The 23,765-nt window shown below is 38.0% G+C and overlaps 1 protein-coding gene across 5 annotated transcripts; it reads right to left on the reverse strand.

The window, feature by feature from the left end:
• Positions 1-2,306: 2,306 nt before the first annotated feature.
• Positions 2,307-20,124, reverse strand: PCNP (PEST proteolytic signal containing nuclear protein). 5 transcript variants are annotated; one of them, XM_047793343.1, is made up of 5 exons: positions 19,954-20,124; positions 13,269-13,483; positions 10,306-10,377; positions 5,927-5,982; positions 2,307-4,143 (listed from the first exon to the last, which is right to left on the reverse strand). In XM_047793343.1, the coding sequence occupies exons 1-5, from the start codon at positions 20,078-20,080 to the stop codon at positions 4,017-4,019; spliced, it is 597 nt and encodes a 198-aa protein (XP_047649299.1). In that variant the 5' UTR covers positions 20,081-20,124; the 3' UTR covers positions 2,307-4,016. The 5 variants fall into 5 exon arrangements, with proteins under 5 accessions (XP_047649299.1, XP_047649289.1, XP_047649280.1 ...); XM_047793333.1 differs by having other exon boundaries at positions 10,306-10,380; XM_047793324.1 differs by lacking the exon at positions 19,954-20,124 and adding an exon at positions 19,661-19,928 and having other exon boundaries at positions 13,269-13,431.
• Between the last annotated feature and the right edge of the window lie 3,641 nt (positions 20,125-23,765).

Consider the following 23,765-nt stretch of genomic DNA (forward strand, 5'->3'; position numbering starts at 1 on the left):
ACACTTCGTGCAGATTTTGGTTTCTAAATAGGTTCTAAAAGGAATCATGGATGCTTAGAGATCAAATTCCAGGGTTAGAGAAGAGAAAATACAAGGTAAGTCCAGAATATCTTCTGGTGCCAGAAATTTAGGAAGTATTAAAAAAAAGAATGGGGACATGTTAAAAAGAAACAAAAGTCAATGGGAAGGGGTTTGCAGGGGGAAAATCTGGGACATTTTGAGTAACAAAATAATGGTAGTAATGCATTATCACATATAGAGTAACATAAGAATACTAGGGCCTGTTGTGGATAAAATAATTGGTTAAAGAATGGAGTTCCCTGGTGGCGCAGTTGTAGCACAGGTTTGATCCCTGGCTCTGGAACTTCTGCATGCTGCAGGTGCAGCCAAAAAAAAAAAAAAAAAAAGAATGGCAAAGAAATCTTCACAGAATTTCGATTACTAAAAATAGAGTGATGAAAACAGAAAATAGAAAATCATCATTTGGTAAATCCTACACTAATTGTTTCAGGAAAAGAATCATGGGGGAAAAAAACCCAAAGAGCAAAAACCATGAAAGCTTGCCAATTAGTGGGCAAAAGTATGATAAATAGGATACTTAGAAGAATTTCCCCATAAGATACTTGATAATCACAAAGGAATTCTGGCAGGTATCACTCTAACCAAATGGTCAAAATTAACATTACCAGTAAGAGGTCAAATTGACATCATGCGTTTGCTAGTGCACTGAGGACACATCAGTTCTGCCCTTCTTGCCAAGAATATATACATTGAATTTAATCATGAGGAAACATTAGGGAAATCACAAATTTAGAGATCTTTAACAAATGACTGGCCTATACTTTTCAAAATGTCTCAAGTTATAAAAGACAAACACTGGAGTCACAGGTTAAAGGAGCTTGAGGAGAGATGACAAATAAATGTGTGAAAATGAAGTGAATCTTCAAATAGGGAGACATTAATGGAGTGAATGGTGAAGAAATCTGAATAAGGTCTGTAGAACAGTAGTATACAATGATATAAAAATTTTAATAATGTTAATTCCCTGGTTCTGATTAACTGTCCTGTGGTTATATAAGATGTTATCATTTGGAGAACATGGAAACTTTGTAATATTTTTGCAATGTTTTGTTAAGTCTGAAATTTTTCAAAATGAAAAGTTAAATACAGGAGTATCATCATCTCAGCAGGAAAGTAACTTGAACAGTTCCTCCACAGTATATCAAGCTAACTTTGATTAGAATTAAAAAAAAATGAAATTCATAGCCTTCACTTGTGATTAAGTCAAACTAGAAGTGAATCTTAATTCTAAAATTTAGTTCAATCTTTGCATTTAATAAGACGAACTATTTGACAGCAGCATTATAAACATTAAGAAAATATTTAGAAGAATTCACATTGTGGCTCAGCAGGTTAAGGACCCAACACTGTCTCAGTGAGGACGTGAGTTCTATCCCTGTCCTCCCTCAGTGGGTTAAGAATCTGCTGTTGCTTCAAGTCGCAGCATGGGCCACATTGTGGCTTGGATCCTGCCTTGCTGTGGCTGTGGCACTGGTTGTGGCTGCAGCTTGGATTTTATCCTTAGCCCAGGAACTTCCATGTGATGTGGGTGTGGCCACAAAGAGGGTGAGGGGAGATGTCAGACACTAGTAAGAGAATACCTTCTAACATTTAGAGATACTCAAAGATATGCCTTGGCAGGATATTTTATAGCATGCAATTGCCAACCACTTAGGCAGTAGAGAAAAGGGATTTGGATTAGGTCTTTTCCAACCTGAGATAATGTAATGTTCTAGAAGTATATGCTAAGTTAGGTAAACTCAAATAATTTTTTTTTCTTTTTTGCTTTTTAGGGCTGCACCTGTGGCATATGGAGGCTTCCAGGCTAGGGGTGTAATTGGAGCTATAGCTGCCTACACCTCAGCAATGCCAGATCTGAGCTTTGTCTGTGACCAACAGTACACCTCACAGCAACTCTGGATCCTTAACCCACTGAGCAAGGCCAGGGATCAAACTTGCAACCTCATGGTTCCTGGTCAGATTCGTTTCTGCTGCACCACAACAGGAACTCCTCAAATAATTAAAAATCTTTTTTTTTTTTTTTGTGCACCCATGGCATGTGTAAATTCCTGGGTCAGAGACACAGCAGTAACCATGCCAGATCCTTTAACCACTAGGCTGCCAGGGAACACCTAAATTTCCCATCTTTGGCCAACAATCTGGGCAAGAGCAACAATAACGTCTCTTCTTTGTTTAAAACAAATAAACCGGCAATAATTACATGGAATAGAAAATAAGAACACTAATTGAGTTTGACAAATTTATTGGTATTTTAGTAAAGACATTCATCTCAGTCGTTTCTCTCTCCTATCTTGACCTTAGGTTAATATTTGAGTCAAGAAAAGAAAATGTAGGAGAGGGATGTTATTTGAACATAAACATTAAAATGAACAAATACGGCAAGTTTGCCTACATTAAAGCAAGTTAAATTCATTTATCTTGATATAGTTAAATCATGTAAGTAAGAACTAATAGTTCTATATACATTTCCATTGTTTTACTTGGGGCTTACTCTATACTCAACTGCAAGTGAACAAAGTATTAGGGATATATACAGGCTGCTTCTCTAGAGCTATTACCTATTAAAAGAGCTCAGTGAGTAATTACCACCAATCAAGTAGTCTGAAGCTGCCTCCAAATTTAACACTGTAGGAGTTTTCAAGGATATCATTATACTAAATGTTTCTTTTATGTGTGACTATGCTTTTAAAGATGTGTTTAACTGTCACATTAAAAAAGAATTCATATACAATACAAAAATACAAAGTAAACACAAATCCTACAACACATAGCTTGACAAAGTATATGTGGTCAAAGATTCCATAAAATATGTTTAAAGATGCATTTTCTTTCCTTCTATTTTCAGTATCTAAAATGTGCTTTTGAGAGGCCACTGGTTAATATGTATACAGTTAAAATAAACCATATTATTGTGCTAAAGAAGGATTCCTATAAGTTCAAATCAAATTGGATTTCACAAGTTAGTAACTTAAATGCTTTGATAGAGTTACAGAAAGTGCGTCTTTCTCATTTTCCATCTTCATACAACCTTACCCTTTTTTTTTTTTTTTTGGTGTTTATACCCTTTAAAAAATAAGAACAGCCAAATATTTAACTATGTACATTTAAATTTTTGGTGGTGGTTTGCTATTTTAAAAGAAACAGCTTCCTTATGATTTGCCTCAAGATCTGATGGAAATGCTTACAGGAACTAGCTAATGACAAAACCAAGAGAAGCACATTCAAAATACTGATTTACTTTGGTAGCAAATGGTTGTTCTTTGAAAACTAATGAAGGTAGACAAGACCCTTTAAAATTAAGTGGGCTATCTTAAATACTCAACAGTTTACATAAAATTTTAAAATATTCTTTTTAAAGAGCTAAGCATCTGTATCCACTGATAGCAATGCAATAACTAGTTTATGATGACTCGAAACAAAACAAATGCCCATTAGGAAAAAAAGCCATATTTTAATTTTAACTAATTTACTTTCTCAGTCAATAGTCCAGTAACATTTTCCTCCCAATCTAACACTCCCTTCTTTATAAGGCTGTTCCTGGGAGCCAGACAGTTTAGGCTAATAAGGGAGTTAAGTTAGAAACTAATTAACTATAGTTTCAATAGACAATAACTTTTTGCTTCCCTCTTAATGTGCTAATAGTTGTGTCTAAAAAAATATGCAATTCTTAGAAAGGTACCATTTCTGATTTTTTATTATCTGTAACCTTTGGAAACTAATCACATGAAACTACAAAATTAGTAAATGTCTTGAAATCTGCATATAAAACATAAATTACCTCTAATTTTAAATTCTCATTTATTAGTGTACCATTCAATCTTAAAAAAAAAAAAAAAAAGGCGGCTCCAAAGATAGTCTTATACCATTCTTTAAAAAAGGAAACTGTTCCTTTTAACTTTACACCCACCCCACACCCCAATTTCAAAACACATCATTTAATTGTCTTGGTCATGGACATTTCCAAGATGAGATTTTATATTTCGTTCCCATAGCTTCTGGTTATCAGAAAACCCATGTTTTCCTTTATTGAAGGAATTTGGTCCTGCTGATGTTGGTGTATCCCTGTGTTAAAAGAAAGGAAATTGATTTAAAATGTTATATAACGACTCTGGGGCCATGTTTTTAACACATTCAAAACATATTTGTTTAACACCTATCATAAATGAAGGCCAAACATAAGATGCAGCTACAGGTCTGTTTAAAAATACCCTTTCCAGGAGTTCTCTTGTGGTGCAGTAGGTTAAGGATCTGGCGTTGTCATTGCAGTGGCCTGGGTCGCTGCTCTAGGGAGGGTTTGGTCCCTGGCCTGGGAACTTCCACATGCCACAGGCACCACCCCCCCCATCCCGCCACAAAAAAAAGGAAAAAAAAAAAGCCCAATAAAACAAACCCCTTTCTGGTCCTAAAATTTCAGACACAGTAGGCCTGAGGAGGAATGAGGTAAAAAAGCAGTTTTAACAAACATGCAACATGGTTCTGATACACAGCTAAAAGTGGCAAGCACTGCAGTTTTAAAAACCATTGCTTAGGGTTTTCCGTTATGGCACAGCGGAAAAAAAACGAATCCAACTAGGAATCATGAGGTTGTGGTTTGATCCCTGGCCTCGCTCAGCCGGTTAAGGATCTGGCATTGCCGTGAGCTGTGGCATAGGCCAGCAGCTGCAGCTCTGATTGGACCCCTAGCCTGGGAACCTCCATATGCCATAGGTGTGGCCCCAAAGAGAAAAACAAACAGACAAACAAAACCCATTTCTTATAACCCATTAACAGATCATGAAATCAATTTGGTGGCTTGAGAGCATTTTTTTTCTTTTGGTCACCTTAAGGCACATGGAGTTCCAGGGCCAGGTATCAGATCTGAGCTGCAGTAGTGACCTAAGCCAAAGCCATGGCATGCCAGATCCTTAACCCACTGTGCCAGACACAGCTGATCCCATTGTGCTGCAGTGAGAACTCCTTTTTAAAATTTTTTATTTAAAAATTTTTTATTATAGTTGATTTACAATGGACATCAGCATATAAAAAAAATGAATAGAAGAAAAACATGAGGCTGTATCATGCACAAAAATGTTCAGTGTCATTTTATGAACTAATTTCCATTTTAAATGTGTAGATATACAGATATATGGGGTGTTTTGACTGAGTTATAATATTTGTTATATTTCTTACTTTAGGTCCCAGTATGAAAGGAAGGCAAGCAGTCAGCCATTGACACTATTCCCATTTGAATCACAAAGTCTGAAGACTGATGCTTGAAGACTTAGCACTTCGTTCTCTGGGAGAACATACATTTGGCAGAAATGGGTCCATAGTGTAGGTTGTACTGAACCCCAGCTTTTTTATTAAGTTATCCATTTATGTGTACAAAGATAGGAAACCAAACATCATATTAACATGATTATTTCCATGATAACAGAAGCAATGGAAGAAAATTTTAAAATACTTTTGTCTTATTTTGATATTTAGCATATAAATCATCAAGGAAAAAGGGACACATACAATCAAAATTAAGTGGTGGGAATGATATCATAAATGAGATGAAAGCCATTTCTTTACAACAGAAAAAAAATTTAAATTTTAAATCAGAAACATTTCTCATAACTGTTTTATTTGAAAAAATATAATTACATGTATCTGAGAAGAAAAGCATTAAATTATTGTTATTTACCCTTAAGCTACTCATTTTCTCTTACCAGGAAAGAAAATAAGATTACTGACATCTTAGAAAATAAAACTGTTTTGCCCAAATATGCAAGAAGCGCCTGAACACTAATAGATTATGCATAATATACAACTTACTCTTAATTCACCAGTTTTCTATAATATCACACAAAAATTATAATACCTTCCAATATTCTTCATCCTCATCTTTGCTTCTGGAGGCATTTCCTCTGGTTCACTCTGGAGAAAAAAAACAAGACAGAAACAGAGATGACTGCATTAGACATAGTTGACCACCACACAAAAACCTGTGTATAACTTTATAGTTATTTGTGGATATGGGCCTCCATATCCACAGTTCTGCATCTAATGATTTAATCAACCCTTGGATTGTACTGTAACACATATTTACTGAAGAAGATCTGCAAAGGCCCATGCAATTCAAACGTGTGTTGATCAAGGGTCAAGTGTATGTTAAATTCACTTGATTACTAATAATGCTAAATTTTATATCTAAATCTGTAAATTTTGGTAAGAGGAGAAAATAGTTTAACGACATTTTAAAAAGGAACTCATGTTTCCAGTGTGATTTTTGCATAAAGAGAAAACCTTATAATATTCTAGAACTAAAACTATTTGTTTACTGTAAGTTACACATTGCACTAAATGCTTTTTTTGTTGTTGTTGCACCCACGGCATGTGGAAATTTCTGGGCCAGGGATTGAACTCACGCTGAAGGTGCTACCTGTGCCACAGCTGTGGCAACACTGGATCCTTAATCTGCTGTGCCACAAGTGAACCTCATCAATGCTTTAAAATATGCACTATCTTTGAAAACCCTAACAATCCTAAAAGGTGGGTATGAATTTCATCATTTACACTTGTAGGTGAAGTAAACAAGTTTAACTTGTCCAAAGTCACAAAGCTAACAAACTGCAAAACAGCTGGATGCCAAAGCAAAGGCTCTTAACCACTTTATTTACTGTATTTACTGTATTATTCCTTATCAAAAATATCTCTTTTACTATAAAGTTATTTTTTCTTCCCCCCGCCCCCTCTTTGGCTTTTTAGGGCTGCAACCACAGCACATGGAAGTTCCTGGGCTAAGGATACAATCAGAGGTACAGGTGGCAGCCTCTACCACAGCCACAGCAATTTGGTGGGATTTGAGCTACATCTGTGACCTACACAACAGCTCATGGCAATGCTGGATCCCCAACCACCAAGGAATGCCAGGGATCAACCCCGAGTCCTCGTGGATACTAGTCGGGTTCCTTACTGCTGAGCCACCAACGGGAACTCCTATAAAGTTATTTTCCAAGCTCATTCCTTACCACCATTCCATAGTTATAGCTAGTGAAAAGATATGTGACAAGTTAGTACCTTTTAGATGTTTTTTATGCTAAGCTAAAATATTCCTTTTTAAAACAGTTACTGCAAGATTCGGCTTCAAGGGGTTTTCTACCTGTCAATTGTGGGACAATTTGAACATTACAGCCTGATGAATAAAGGAAGAACCCAAGAGCCTACACTTACACAAGTAAGGAAAAGCTTTCTTATAGTAAGAGACAATTAAAGAAATGCAACAGAAAAAAAAATTTAAATTTCAAAATTAATTAGTTAAATGAATGCCCTCTTTGTTCAACATACTTTAGTCTTAGATATACAGTCAAGGTTAATTAACTATGTTCTGCAGAAAAAGGAAGAACCAGATGAAGATTTTAGATGCATGTGTTCTTTTACCTAAGAGACAAGTTTATCTTTAACTATCATTACCATCTTACAGCAGAGTATTATCTGAACCTGTCTAAAATTTCTTTAAAAACAAAACAGTTAAGGTATGATGCAAAGAACATAGGACAAGAAACCAGAGACGTTAAGTTCTGGTTCAACACTCATGCACTCTCAATTTCTCCACCTACAAAATAACTGTTACCACACAATTCATAGGTATATATGGAGAGTAAAACAGTTATGTGAAGATTCAAGTTGTTTGGCAAAGCAAACCACTGCCATTATGTAGGTGCTTACAATTTTCAGCCTCTCAACTTCTGTGCATGCTGTTCTCTTCTTCCTATATTGTCTTTCCCTGATACAAGCTGCACATACCAAAATGCTACCTAATCTCTTAAGAATGTTAGGGATGACAGAAAACATTTAATATAAGTTAGTGCTTTTCAAACTTTCATTTTTTGGGGGGGACAATGAAATACTTTTGTCCCAACAAAATACTACTTGGGTTCCCAAATACCAAACAAATATAACAGCAGATATAAGTGAAAAAGGGCAGGAGACCAGAGCCATGCATACTAGCTATCACCTAATACCACAGTAGCTTTTGAGACATTTCCACAGAACCATTTAAAAATGTCATTTAAATTCAGCCTTCATTTTTACAGTTGAAAAGATAAGGTTCCAAAAAGGTAAAGTGATTTATTCACAGGCTTTCTATTGGTTAATAATTAGAAAGGACAGAAAAAGAATCCAAGTCTTCTGACTGCCAGTTCTGTGGTCTTTCCATAATGTTATATCCAGTTACCTAGCCACTCTTCCTCACCTGAATATCTACATCATTTCATCTTCTCAAGTATTTTTGATTTTTATCTGGTACTGTTTTATGTATAAGTCCCTGTCCTGCTGAATCCCTAGAGGAACATGCCCAATTTATCTTTGTAATTCTTTACCTATTGATCTGGGGTCCAATCATTACATATTTATCTTTGCCTAAAACTCTTCTACAAAAACCTCTAGTCCTGTCAAGCACAGCTGCTTAGCATTTACCACTTGTAATTGAAAGCTGATGTATTAGCCTACAAAAGTATTTCTTCAGAGTTCCCATCGTGGCTCAGAGGAAATGAATCTGACCAGTACCCATGAGGATGCAAGTTCGATTCCTGGCCTTGCTCAAGTGGTATAGATTGTACACCACTGCCATGAGCTGTGGTATAGATTGTAGACTTGGCTCAGCTCCGAGTTGCTGTGACAGTGGTGTACGCTGGCAGCTACAGCTCTGATTTGACTGCTAACCTGGGAACCTCCATATACTGCGGGTGTGATCGTAAAAAGACACACACAAAAAAGTATTCCGTGGTTTGCCAAAACCTTGCCTAATATGTTTTAGTATCCAACTCCTTTTTCTTCTCTATTCTTCCCAATCACTTCAGCTCACATTTTTTGCTCCTCTGAATATATAATTCTTATCCATATTGCTTTTGAGAGCAAGTACTGAAGTAATCCCATAATTGTTATACAATGGGGTCATATCCCAAGTGGGGATTAGGTTCTAAATTCAGAGCCTAAGGAAAAAAAAATCAACTACGATTATGCGTAAAAATTTGTATGTCATTCATAAGGATGGTAAGAGAGAGACATTGTGAAGGGCATTAGAGAACTAGGAATGCCAAAGAGAACAGCAGATAAGTACTCCATGCTCACTCCAGAACACATGCCTATTGACTAGAAGGTCTTCTTCACCTGCACTATTATTCCTCATGGGGATATAGGGAGAAAGCACTATAGTTGCTCCCATCCTTTTTTTTTAAAGTTACAAAAAACTTTATTGTTCACTTTAGGATCTTCCAGGAAATCCATTTATCTAAATATTCCACTTACCCTCATTAGAATACCCTTTTTCAAAATAATATGGTGTCAAAGGAGGGTAATTCATCAAGATTCCCTTTAAAACCACAGCCATGCTGTGTTCACCAATCCTATCATATCTATAGCTCCTTTTAAAAGCTGAACACAAGCATAATGTCTCACTGAAGATTCTAACTGAAAATTACTAAAGCCAACAGAACAGATTTTTTTTGATCTTACGTATTTCACAGCACAGATATATATATTATTACTCATAATAAACATTCATTATTTCATTAAGATCCCTGACCCTCCTTTGAAGTCGATAATATGTATTTTTTTGTCTTTTGTCCTTTTAGGGCTGCACCGTGACATATGGAGGTTCCCAGGCCAGGGGTCAAATAAGAGCTGCAACTGCCAGCCTACACCACAGCCCACAGCAACATCAGATCCTTAACCCACTGAGCAGGGCCAGGGATCGAACCTGCGTCCTCATGGATACTAGTCAAATTCATTAACAACTGAGTCACAATGGGAACTTTGAAGTCAATAATATTTTAAATAATCCTACAATCAAATAAAAATATTCAGATTTTGCAGGTGTCACTAAAAAAAAAAAAAAAATTACCAGTACCATTAATACAACTTGACAATGTTCCACTAAAATCTTCCTTAAAGAACTGGTTAGAGGAGTTCCTGTCGTGGCGCAGTGGTTAACGAGTCCAGCTAGGAACGATGAGGTTGAGGGTTTGATCCCTGGCCTTGCTCAGTGGGTTAAGGATCTGAGGTTGCCATGAGCTGTGGTGTATGTCGCAGATGCGGCTTGGATCCCGAGTTGTTGTGGCTCTAGTGTAGGCCGGTGGTTACAGCTCTGATTCAACCCTTAGCCTGGGAATCTCCATATGCCATGGGTGCAGCTCTAGAAAAAGACAAAAAAAAAAAAAAGAACTGGTTAGAGTAAAATAAACAAAACTATCAACTTACATCTTCATCTTCATTAAAAGCTGCTGCTACTGAAAGGGTTTTTGGAGCAAGAGTTGGAACTGTTTCTTTAGGCTTCTGAGGAAGAAACATTAAAAAGAGTATCATATAATGTTTACACAGGTTTATTTAATGATAGGAATAATTTATCTTCAAAGATTCAACTTTACGTTTTCATAGAAACATTGTAACTTTGGAGAAATCCACTATTTCATTTTGGAAATGTGTGGTAATCAATGGATAAGTTTTACTTTATATGCCTATTTGTTTTCCTCTTGTAAAAGATTTTCTAGTTAAGATCTATCATTTAATTAATATTATTTAGCTAAAAGGTACCTGGTATAGGTAAGAGAAAATGAATTTAATACTTTCCCATAGTAACATAAAATTAAGCATGGTGCCTTGAGAAAGAAACCAAGATTCATCTTTCTCTACTAGCTAGCTGCCTAGTGGACAGCTCCCCTTAGAGCTAGTGTTTAGTGTTCTTGAGTGCCCAAGCCACAAAATCTTTTCTTCAACTTGCACTCTACTTAAAGTCCTGTTATTTAGATCTCTATTAAACATACTGAAATCTCCACCTGCCTTCCCATCTTACTAACAACTACCAATACCTGAGGCCCCTTAGCATTACTTGCCTGAACTACTGTTAGAAATACCATCTCTACACCTTCTATATTTTTTCTCTGTATTCATTCCTCTATACTGGTACCAGAGCAATGTTTCTAAAATGGAAATCTTTAGGATCGAGATTCCTTGGAGCCATGGTGTCATGGCTCCTCTAAAACCTAAAGAACAAAACCAAACTATATTATGGAGTAAAAGTCCTTTATGATTTGGTCCTATGACCATATTTGGGAGCAGGGGGAGTTTACCTACCAAACACTTCCTAATTATAATTTCCTGAATGTATCATGTAGCTTCATATCTAAACTGCTTTTGCATGAAACTTTTTTTTTTTGATGGAGAAAAAGATAGCTTTATTGCTTTGCCAGGTAAAGGCGGCCACAGCAGGCTAATGCCTTAAAGACTGCCCCCCCCCCACATGAAATCCTTTTTATCTGAGATGCCCCTTTGTGTCTTGCCTACACTTAAGGCCAACTTTTGCATCATCTCATCAGTAAAATCTCTGAGCTGCTGAAACAAAATCAACCATTCCTTCTTGTAGAACACAAACACTTTTTATAAAAAATATTTGTTTTAGAAGGAATAAAAAATTTCCATGTGTATATTATGCATAGTGACTTTTGATACACCTTAAACTTCTTTTTTTTGGCTGCAGCATATGGAAGTTCTTGGGCTAGGGACTGAACTTGAGCCACAGCAGCAACTTAAGCCACTGAAGTGACAAAGTCAGATCTTTAACCTGCTGCACCACAAGAGAACTCCTTTACAGATTTTTCTCCACCCTTTACTCTTAAAGATGTCATGTATCTGATGTTGTAATACAATATAAGACACAAATAAGTATTTGTCATTTCATCTTTTCACATCATATAATCAAAAACAACAGTTTCAAAAAAAAGCAAGTTTCAATTATTTTTATATCCTACATTGTATTTCACCAAGTTTATGTTTACAGTGGTTTACTTTATGAAAAAAAAAAAAGGTTTTTTTCTAAAGATTAAAAAGTTTTATTACTGAATAGGCCTTTTCAAACATAATCTTCCCAACTAAAAAGATCCGTAATTACCAAATCTGTTAATGATTTAGAAAAAGCAGGGACCTGGGTATCTGATTTAAAGAGTATACTCAACCACAGGGAAAATCTATTACCAAGGGTAACACTTGTATGAGAAGTCTACATGAGAACCACATGTTTGATGACTATTAAAAAAGTAAACATTTATGCAGGTAGGTTTATGCAACCTTATAAAAAACATATTAAACCAAAAGAAAGAATCAGCTCAAATAGGAAGCAGAGTCATAAAGTAATGATGTTACAAGCTGAAGGTCTTTTGTTCAGACTGAATTTTTTTGAAAAAAGAAGAAAATGAAAAAGGCAAAACAGCACAGGGTAGGAGTAGGGGCTCTGAGGAATGGCAGCTTATTTATTTATTTTTTCATTAATTATAGTTGTTTTAAAACTAGAAATGTAGCTCAAACACACTGACTCTAGCAGGAACCTGATCATATATTTGTAAGATCTGTGAATGGCATTTAATGAAGAAATAAAGCTGTATGCATCTGACAACTCAGCATTAATTTTCACAGAATAGACATGAATAAACAATTTAAGAGCAATGTAGGAATATTATCCTCACATAAGAATGTAACTATTTTCTAAAGTCAATATTAAGACACTATTCAAGTAACTTTCTTTCTCTAAAAGAAGAGATCTATCTAACTGAACCATATGCAATTATCACTTCCGTAGGTTAGGAATAGTGCCTAAACTTCACATGCTTCAATCTAGTATCTCAAACACTTTCCAGATACTCCATAGTTATTAGTATTAATTCAAGGTTTACATCTTAAGGGATCAAAAATTGATCTTTAAAGGACTACTATCAGAGGATATATAGTACTCAATGTCCATTTGCAGCTCCAAAGTAGGGTTATCAGCAAGTTCGTCTTAATAAGCAACACTTTACTAACAGTAACCTTTTAAGACACAAAAACTGATTTCTGGAGATATTCTGTTTAATATCACAGGAATTGAAAGATAATTTTCAGAGGTTTTGCTCAACTTTGGAATTCTAAGCTATTATTTTATAAAAATCATATATTCTCTAAATAGTTGTTCTCATATTACAAACCTCTTTTAAAAACAGCTTTATTGAGTTATAATTCATACAGACCCTTCTTGAATACAGAGCTAATAATTTCTTAAATACTTATATATAAGTTCATGAACCAATGTATCTTTTTGTACTTAATTTACCATAACCCAGTAAAAAAACAAGTTTCTAAGACAAATTCTTAACACCAATTATGAATATAATATATAAATAAAAATAACAACTCACACTTGAGCCAAGTTTGATGGATATGGCTGAAGCTTTCTTTGTCGTCTGACTACCTATGGCAAATCCAAACTTGGAGATCTTTGTAGGCTTTGTTGGGAGGTCTGCAGCTTCTTCTTCAGCTGATCGCTTCTCAGCGCTGCGACTGGAACTTTCCCCTCCATTACTGGAAGAAACAGTCTTAGTTTTCACAGGTTTTTCTGCTTCTTCTTCAGGTCCTGGTGAAGTCGAAACAACTTACCAAGATGAGCTATTTTTACTGAGCAGATTGATGGGAGCAGCAACCTCAAAAAGCATCGTTATAAGGAAGATACCTCTGCAGTTGTCACCTACTGACCCAACAGTCTCTTCCACTGTTTGTTAGAGTATACAGCAGGAACTGAGATTGTGTGGCAGTAGAAGAGGCTCCCATGAATTAACTAGCATAAAATACAGAGCAATTTAAAATTATAAATATAAAGTTCACAAGAAGTAAGACCCTTCAACTAAACACTACTATGTAAGTTGTACAATCTAGTCATTTGTGAAATTTTACTTTTTATAAATTAAGATGTATAAATTCTTCGACACAACTAGTTGGCAATTAGTCACATCATAATACATTTGACTAATAAAGTCTAATATTCTTCATTAATGTACTATTAGTTATACAAAGTACTTTGTTATAAACAGCTCATTATCCAAACTACAGTGTTAGTACAGCCTGGAGTAATTTTCTTGAGTGATGTGTTCTTCATGTACATCTCACACAATCTTAGCGTTGAAAGGTAACTTCAAAGAAGACTTCAAGGTCATCCCCTCCTGAGTAATTCAATTCTACTCTCAAAGCTTGGTTATCGCCTATTTAAGCTACTCTTAAGAGTTACTGACGAGACAGTTCAGGGGGTGGGGAGCATGCGCTGGGCTTGTGGGATGGAAATCCTATAAAATTGGATTGTGATGATCATTGTACAACTATAAATGTAATAAATTCACTAACAAAAAAAAGAAAAAAATAAAAATAAAGGCAAAAAAGTTACTGATAATTATACTTAGGTTTATACATTATTTTTTCTCATGAGAGAAAGATAAGGTAATTTCAAATAGAAGGAATACATAGGTAGGTATGGAATTTGAGATATCATTCAGTAATTTTGCTGGTGTTTGTATTAATAAACGATGAAATTAGTTCACATCTTGATGACCTTAGCTTATACATGGAGGCTATATAGGAACATATTGAGAGGTAAGATAAGAAAAAGGCTGATTATTAAATATTTTCATTTCTTTCCCAAGTTTACCAGTTTATCCTCTAGAATGTATTCTGCTACACTGGATGAATAGTTTACTTATGGAGAAAGAAATCCTCTAAGGGATGGCCCTGACAACAGTTAAGCAAACAGGACAAAAAGCTAAAATGTGGGGAAAAGGGGAAATCAAACAGACTGACAAGTACTGAATTAAAAGATGGAAGGTTACAGGAGTTGCCGTCGTGGCGCAGTGGTTAACGAATCTGACTAGGAACCATGAGGTTGCGGGTTCGGTCCCTGGCCTTGCTCATCAGGTTAACGATCCGGCCGTGAGCTGTGGTGTAGGTTGCAGACGCGGCTCGGATCCCGCGTTGCTGTGGCTCTGGCATAGGCCAGTGGCTACAGCTCCGATTTGACCCCTAGCCTGGGAACCTCCATATGCCGCGGGAGCGGCCCAAAGAAATAGCAAAAAGACAAAAAAAAAAAAAAAGAAAAGAAAAGATGGAAGGTTATAGATCCCAATCTATATAGTTTTGGAATGACCGAGGCCTCTAAATTAATAAGCACTTTGAACAGAACATTTGATTTTGTTTTGAGGAAAATACAAGGAACTCTGAATTACCTTTAGATAAGGGGTAAAAGTTATAGTAACAATGTAGGAGCAGAATTAAGCAGGATTAAGTTTTGGGATTTCCCCTGGAGGCAAAGATAGCATTGAAATGGTTGCTTGAGGTGTCACTCACTTTTTTAGGTATAAAACTACAAAAGAACCTGAAAAATTTAAGACTGCTATTTGAAATACAGAACTCAGTTTAGAATTTCTTTACAAAGGGACAGTGTTATGCAAACACTATTTTTTCAGAGTTTATCACTAAAAGCAATTATGCTAAGTTTTTTTCTGCATTTTATTTCTAGTTTTTTTTTTTTCCTTTTTAGGGCTGCACTCATGGCATACGGAAGTTCCCAGGCTAGGGGTCCAATCGGAACTACAGCTGCTGGCCTATGCCACAGCCACAGCAACCCGGGATCCAAGCCGAGTCTGTGACCTACACCACAGCTCATGGCAACACCAGATCCCCCACCCACTGAGTGAGGCCAGGGATTGAACCCAAATCCTCACGGATACTAGTCGGATTTGTTTCTGTTGCACCATGAAAGGAATTCCTTATTTCTAGCTTAAATCAAGTATGAATTTTAGAGCAAAACTCAAACTGTTAACTATACCTTTGTGACTAATACACAGCTAAAACTGAAAACTCACTGGCTCTAAGTACTGAACATACAGAAACACGTAGAAAACCCACAGAATTTACATACAGAATCGATCTATAAACTAAAGGCACAAATTTTGTGCAAACACAAACTCTGAAAAATATCAAAACAAAGAGTATTAAGAACATTTAGTCTTGATTTTAGTCTAATTCTGCTCTTTGAACTATAACCCAAGGGCTATAATTAGTCAAAATTTCTGGTTCTTTTAAAATCTATCTTTTCTTAATTCTAGTCCTCTTTATACCCAGAAAATAATTCTGGAAAAAGAATTTTTCTAAATATGAGAAAAAAGTGAAAAACAATTCTTACTACAACATTAAATGTGACAACCAATTGATTTAGTATGTGCTAAAACATGGAATACTATCTGTCCAATCCTATGATGTTGCAGAAAAGATTTATCTATAGTGACTACTTTAGGAAAAGGTGGCATGAAGCGGGAAGTTGGAAACACTGCTCTACCATTAATCATCTGGCAAAAACTTAATTGTATTCCATCTGTGTTTCTGTCATCTGGAGGCAAACTATTAAGACCACCCATGTCTCAGGTCCACAATGAAGATTAAACATAATATGTTTATTAGGTTGTTTCTACACATGACTGATTACAGATCCAGCAATTTCTGGATATAGTAAATAACTGGCCTTGCTCCTCATTACCATTTTAAAAAAAGAAAAGCAATTGTAAATACTCAATAGCTTAGAAAACATTTATTCTTCAGTGAAGGGATGGAGTAAGGGAGTGAAGGTGGGTGCACTGTAATTACTTGCTACTTAGCCTTAAATGGATCAATGTGTCACATGGACTGGAGCTGTTATTTCCTCTTTAATTAATCCTCTTCTAACAATTATGTAGTAAAATAGACAAAACATCTAGGCAATAAAGTAAATGGAAAAAGTGATGAAAATGGGAAAATATGACAGCCAAATCTATGTTATCAACGTGTAATTAAAATCTCTACAAGTTTATACCTTTAGAAAATTATTTCAACTTTTTTTTTTTTGGTCTTTTTGCCTTTTTCTACTGCTGCTGCCATGGCATATGGAAGTTCCCAGGCTAGGGGTCTAATGGGAGCTGTAGTCGCCGACCTACACCACAGCCACAGCAACGTGGGATCTGAGCTGCGTCTGCAACCCACACCACAGCTCAGGACAATGCCAGATCCTTAATCCACTGAGCAAGGCCAGGGATCGAACCTGCAACCTCATGGTTCCTAGTCGGATTCGTTAACCACTGCGCCACGACGGGGAACTCCATCTTTCTTTCCTTCTTTTAATGGCTACACCCATGGCATATAGTTCCCCGGTCAGGGATCAATCCCAATGGCCAGAGATTGAATCTCAGCTGCAGCTGCAGAAATACTGGATCTTTTAAATCCACTGCGCCCTGATCAAGGATTGAACCCTCGCCTCTGTATGGACCAAATTGCTGAAGTTGGTTCTCAACCCACTGGGCCACAGTGGGAACTCCACTGAGTGTTTTCCTTTAAACACAACAGTACTACTTTAGTATTTGGGGGCTTTAATCAAGAGCTGTTTTCAATTTATTGAGACCTTTTGTATTTTGGGACTGTGCAAAACAAAATTTTGAATGACCAGATTCATTCGTTTCATACTGTGAAAATTTTAGTGACACTACTTTTAAAGTGAAAAAAATGTGTTTTTTAAAAAATAAAGCACAAATCACTTTAAAAGAAAACATGGATAAATTATATAAAATTACTAGATTCTTCATCAAGGAGTATCTAAATAAAAGGGATTTTATCTAGTTTGTATTCATTCTGAGGAAACAAAAGGTGTAACTTATAGTTAACCTGAAGTCAAATTACATATGGTACTTGCATCTTTTTCTCCGTTTTTCACTGGATGGAGAGGAGAGGTGGGCCTTGGAGTACAAAGTACCTTGCTTTGAAAAAAATTTACCTAAAACCATTTGCATTCTGGTAGTTTCTTTATCTGATAAAAGGGCACATAACCTACCTCTCTAATAGGACTGGTGTGCAGTGTGAAAATGTTCAAGAATCTTCTAGTGTCTGGCATAATAAATGCCAATTTCATTAAAGTAGTTCTTACATAACTTACAATAGTCTGAGATGGACTGATTATGATATGAATAGCTCCTGTATAAAATTTTTACTTATTTCAAGGAGCTACAGAAATTGAAAGGGAGGAAAACAAAAAACTGTCCAAAGCCTAACTCTTAACATTATCCTTCTTCTTTAAGGTGAGAGTAAGTTGTTCAAGCAGCATCTCATATTGACATAAGTTCATGTTAATTCATTTAAAAAAATGCTTCTATTTCTGACTTACTGGATTATTCAATAGGATTTAAAAAAAATTCAGAAAATCTCTAGAAAAGCCCCCAAGACAAACCTGACAGTGTTTTAAAACAGTGCCTATTTGCCACAAAATCATCAATTTAGCAATAGCCTTGTATGAAATGTTTTAGCTGATTTCTTTGTACAAATTCATTAAAAATATCTGATGTTCAAAAATGGTTTATATGCAACAATACTATTTTCCCTGTAAAGGAAGGTGTACCCACGACAAATTATGTAGACATTATTATGAGTTATTACTTATTCTAAGTCACCAACAAGGAGATAATTTTTTATAGCAATTAGCAAAGATACTTTTACACCACACCCCTTCACAAAAGTGTGCTAAAATAGAAACATCAATATTCATACTACAGAGTGAACTATCCCTAACTGAAAGGGTAGTGGATGAGTTTACAGTGAATTATGCTGACACTTAGGTACATTTTGGCATCACACTAAACACATCTCAGATACTCTCAAGCAAGACAAAAAGCCATTCTAAAAGTTAAAAGTATAAAACTTAGATAAGATTCTTTAGGCTACAGATCTGGTTTCCTCAAATTACTTTTTTAAATGTAATTTTGATAATTTCCAAGAAAATTTTTGACGAAAATCAAATTGCTAATGAGGTAGTACTAAGTGGTTTAAACTGTTGTTTCATAAACCATTCTACTAGTTTAAATAAAAAAAGACAAGAGGGGAATGAGAAGGGGGAAGGGAGTTTGGGCTCAACTAACAGCACTGTACATAACTTTTAAAAAGGAAAGTCTGGGTCCAAAGTAATCGAACACTGATTACACTTTTCTCAATTTCTGATCCCAAGTCAATTCACATTAAACTTGTTGGAAGGTCCAAATAGTTGTCCTCATATACTATTAATCTTATGTATGTTTTAGTATTAAAAACTTTCAGGGATAAGACTTTAAGGAGAGTTAGAATCGAGTGTAGTACTTAAAACGTTCTAAAGACATTATGATCAGCTTGCACGTGTTAAGTCACCAGCCTAGTTAGGACAAAGGGGCGGGAGGGCTGGAGAGATTACATGCTATTTATTTTCCTTAATGCACAAGACCCAAATTTAGAGGGGTGGAGGTGACAGAATAAAGATAGCTGTAACTTGAGTTTACCTCGTAACGAAATACAGGAAAAGTCACACTAGCCTATTTAGCCACCTTAATATCTGGCATGAAGTTAGCTGGCAACAGCCTAGCTCAGAAAAGGCAGACACTGTAAAGAAAGGCAACCAAACCCTAACCCTAGACCCCGCAGATTAAACCAGGAGGCAGGCAAATGTATTCCTCGCCCCCCGCCCCAATCGCCTCCATATATCCCGTTACAGGATCAGTATTAGGCTTGAAAATAAAGGAAAAAGGCCGGAGTCGTCCGCCTTCTTAGAGAAAAGGGAACAGCAAACTAACTCCTAGGTGTAACTGAGAGGCCCCGGCACCGTCGGAAACTCGGCCTGCGGCCACAGCTGGATAATTCGCACTGGGTGAGCCCGCCTGAGCGTTTTGTGTGATGTGCGTCTCCGGTGTGGCGGTAGCGGCTCCTGCACCGCGACTCCTAGTCCTACCCCGAGTTCGGTCCTCCTGTCTGGGGCCCATCTCCCTTCTCTTCGGAAGCAGGGCCTCCGCTGGGGCCGGGAAGTGACGAACAGTGACCGGCTGTACCCCGGCAAGAAGGTGATGTGGGCTCAGATCCCAGCGGGCCGCACCGGGCGTGCCCGGGGCTCGTCTGGGCCCAGCGCCTGGCCGGGTGAGCGCCAAATCCGCCCATTCTCGCCCCAACCTACTCCCCCCACCCCGGGAAGCTCAAAGAAAGGCCCAGAGCATCCCACGTAGCCCGCGACGCTGGGGTTGTGTTCACCTCCGGCGGCTCCAGCTCGCTGCGGCTTCTCAGGCTTCTCCTCTCCCGCCTTCCCGTCCGCCATTTTCCCCGCCGCGGCCTCCCCTGCAGCCACGCCAAAGACGTCACGGCCCCGCCCAGCAACCATTGAGCTTCGGAGCCAGCAGTGGAAGAGGCAGCCTAGAGCGGCCCTAGAGATAGGCAAGAGGCCCTTTCCGAAACGGAAGTGGATGTGACTTCACAGGCGAGTACCTCCGAGGGAAGGGTGGGGGAAGTTGGATGGTTCTGCGGATCTCTGGTTAGGAACTTTCGGACTTCAGTTAGATTTTCATGGTCCAGAAGCGGTTCCGGAGAAGTTAGAGGAGGTTGGAGCATAATTCTAGAAACGTTGGTGAAATTATGTACGATATCTGCAGACCGGGGGTGTGGTGGCAGCCAAAGCTAGTAGGCTCTTTCATTCTGGTTTTGCTAGCTCTAGAGTACCTACTCAAAAAAAAAAAAAAACAAAAAAAAAACGAAAAACAAAAACCAAACCCCCCAAAACCCGAATTCTAGGGGAAATCAACGTTTATTGGGCGCCCCCTTGTGTCAAACACTACCTCGTTTCAATCCCAGTAGTCCGATGAGGAATCACCTTTTTAATTAGATGTGAGCGTTGAAGCCAAAGAAAAATTTGTCCAAGGTCACGTAGGCAAGTGGTAAAACTGCCCTTTTTTTTTTAACATGCCGCAATTTCTGTGTCAAGACGAGTTACTTTATTATGTGAAGACCTCAGTAGTTTCTGCCTTGCTCAGAAACCTTTAGGGGATACCCAGGTTTGCAGAATCAAGTCCAAGTGTTATATTGGGCCGCAGCCTAACTTTTCAGCTTTTTTTCAGCCTTTTTCCTCTATATTTATACTGCCCTCTTGCTACACAGGGTCGATTCCTTGCCTAGGGAAGTGTAGTTTCTGGGTTTGCCCTATAATATGCTGTGATTGTTACAAAAATTGATCTTAAGGAGCCAGAAGTTGAGTTTGAATCCTTTTACTGGCTGAGTAAATCTTGGTGGTTTCTTACTGCCTACAGACCTATGGCTTCCTTCTGTATAAAATGCGAATAATAATATTATTTGCTCAAAAAGTGATTTTGCTACCTGCAACTTGCAGCAACCCAGGATCCTCAATCCACTGAGCAAGGCCAGGGATTGAACCCCCATCCTCATAGAGACAAGGTAGGGTCCTTCATCTGCTGAGGCGCAACAGGAACTCCTTACCTCGGTATGTGTTTTTTTTTAAAAAAACTCCCTAGATGGCTCAAAAGTTCTTTGGGAGTTCCCGCTGCAAAGAGATCAGCAGTATCTCTGCAGCACCAGGACACAGGTTCAATCCCCCACCCACCGCAGTGGGTTAAACTATCCAGCATTATGGCAGCTGTGGCATAGGTCAAAACTATGGCTTGGATCTGATCCCTGGCCCAGGAACTCCATATGCTGCAGGGTGGCCAAAAAAAAAAAAAAAGTTATTTGACCACAGAGACCTTTACAAATTCTTTTTTTTCTTCACAGCACTTTGTACTGCATGTTTCATATACGAAAAGGGTTCAGTATTTGTGAATGGGTGATTCATCAGGGTCTAAATCTGGAGAATGAAGAAGGAATCAAAGTGCATTTCCCATAACAGAAACAGGGTGGTTTGCTGATACTTCTTTTCTTTTTTTGTTGTTGTCTTTTTATCTTTTCCAGGGCCGCTCCTGTGGCATATGGGGCTTCCCAGGCTAGGGGTCCAGTTGGAGCTGTTGCCGCTGGCCTACGTCAGGGCCCCGACCTACACCACAGCTCTCAGCAACGCTGGATCCTTAACCCACTGAGCAAGGCCAGGGATCGAATCCGCAGCCTCATGGTTCCTAGTCCAGATTCGTTAACCACTGAGCCATGATGGGAACTCTGGTTTGCTGATACTTTGATTTGGTCATTTGAAACCCCTAGTCCACTATTTATGACTATATGTAAAAGTGCTCAGCAAAACATTTTACGTAGATCAGGTAATTCATATTTGTTTCCTTTTCCTAGATGTGGTCTTCAAATGTTACTTGATCATTGAGACTCTCATTTCTATCACTTCTCTGTGTGCCTTTTATTTTTTTTAGGGCCGCACCCATGGCATATGGAGGTTCCCAGGCTAGGGGTTTAACCTGAGCTGAAGCCACTGTTTTGGGCCAGAGCCACAGCAATGCCATATCTGAGCTGTGTCTGCAACCTACACCACACCTCACAGCAACACTGGATCCTTAACCCACTGTACAAGGTCAGAGATCGAACCCACAACCTCATGGTTCCTAGTCAGATTTGTTTCTGCTGAGTCACAATGGGAACTCCCGACCCTCTCACATTTTAGAGTTTTTATGTCTGTCACCTTCCTGTACAACAGAACTTAATATCCATGAAGGTTGGAAATATTTTGTTCAGGGCTGTTTATCACTAACACCTAAAACACTTCTGGGCATAAAGTACTCAATAAATATTTGATGAATGAATGAATGAGCCAGTTAGGAAGATAAGCTGCTAGACTGGAAGACATAAGACAATTGCTGTGATATGGGTATGAAGGAAGAATTATTTCAAGGACGAAAGAGTTTTGTGAGATATCCACAGTCCATTAATTAGAAGTGGCCACTGAATCTGCTTGGAAACAAAAGAACTGATGTAAGCACAGAAAAGATCACAGGGTTCTCAAACATTACTTGAGCTTTACTGTCTAATGTGGCAGCTACTAGCTACATGTGACTATTAAGCACTTGAAATGTGGTTAGTGCAACTGTGGTTAGTGAAGAACTGAACTCAATACTTTTAAGTTTGAAAACAAGCAAACAACCAAATTGAAGCAGTTACTTTTCTTAAACACACTATTTTGGAAAGACCCAGTAGTGGTTTTTTTTTTTTTTTTGTCTTTTTAGTTATTTCTTGGGCCGCTCCCGTGGCATATGGAGGTTCCCAGGCTAGGGGTTGAATCGGAGCTGTAGCCACCGGCCTACGCCAGAGCCACAGCAACGCGGGATCCGAGCCGCGTCTGCAACCTACACCACAGCTCACAGCAACGCCGGATCGTTAACCCACTGAGCAAGGGCAGGGACCGAACCCGCAACCTCATGGTTCCTAGTCGGATTCGTTAACCACTGCGCCACGACGGGAACTCCCTCATTTCTCTTTCCTCCCCCCCCCCCTCTTTTTTTTTGCTGTGCACGGGGCATGTGGAAGTTCTCAGGCCAGGGACTGAACCTGCAATACAGCAGCACCTGAGCTGCTGCAGTGACAATGCTGGATCCTTAACCTGCTATACCTCAAGGGAACTCCTATATCCTAAGTTTTTAAAAATTTTAATGGTTCAAGAAGTCTACAATGAATACGGTTCCTAAAGTTCATTTCTGTATGTTTGGCTTCTTTCACAGAAAAGAGCATGGCCACCACCAATTCCAGAGCTTTCTATTTCTCAAAGTTCGTCACTAGAAAGGAATTAACACAGGCTATCTTGAGAGGTCCAAAACTCCTGGAAAAGGATTCTGACGGGCCTACCTTAAAGTCGGATGCCCATCTCAAAGTTTGATGAGGTACTTTCTCTGGGATGATCAGTTGTGGCCAAGGAACAAGATCTGTAAAAATATGGCAGCTTCCATTCAAATAACATGGCTGGAGAAAAGTATTTCCTTGAAAATAAAAGTTACCCACACTATGGCTGAGAAGTGCCGTAGTAACACTAGCCAAATAAAGTATTTTTCCCTAAGAGGAAAAGAAACGAGTTATTCCCACTAACTAATTTTTCATTATACACCCTAATCTCATGACATGCCGAGGGACAT

This window comes from Phacochoerus africanus, chromosome 1 (genome assembly GCF_016906955.1).
Source record: "Phacochoerus africanus isolate WHEZ1 chromosome 1, ROS_Pafr_v1, whole genome shotgun sequence".
Taxonomy (NCBI): domain Eukaryota; kingdom Metazoa; phylum Chordata; class Mammalia; order Artiodactyla; family Suidae; genus Phacochoerus; species Phacochoerus africanus.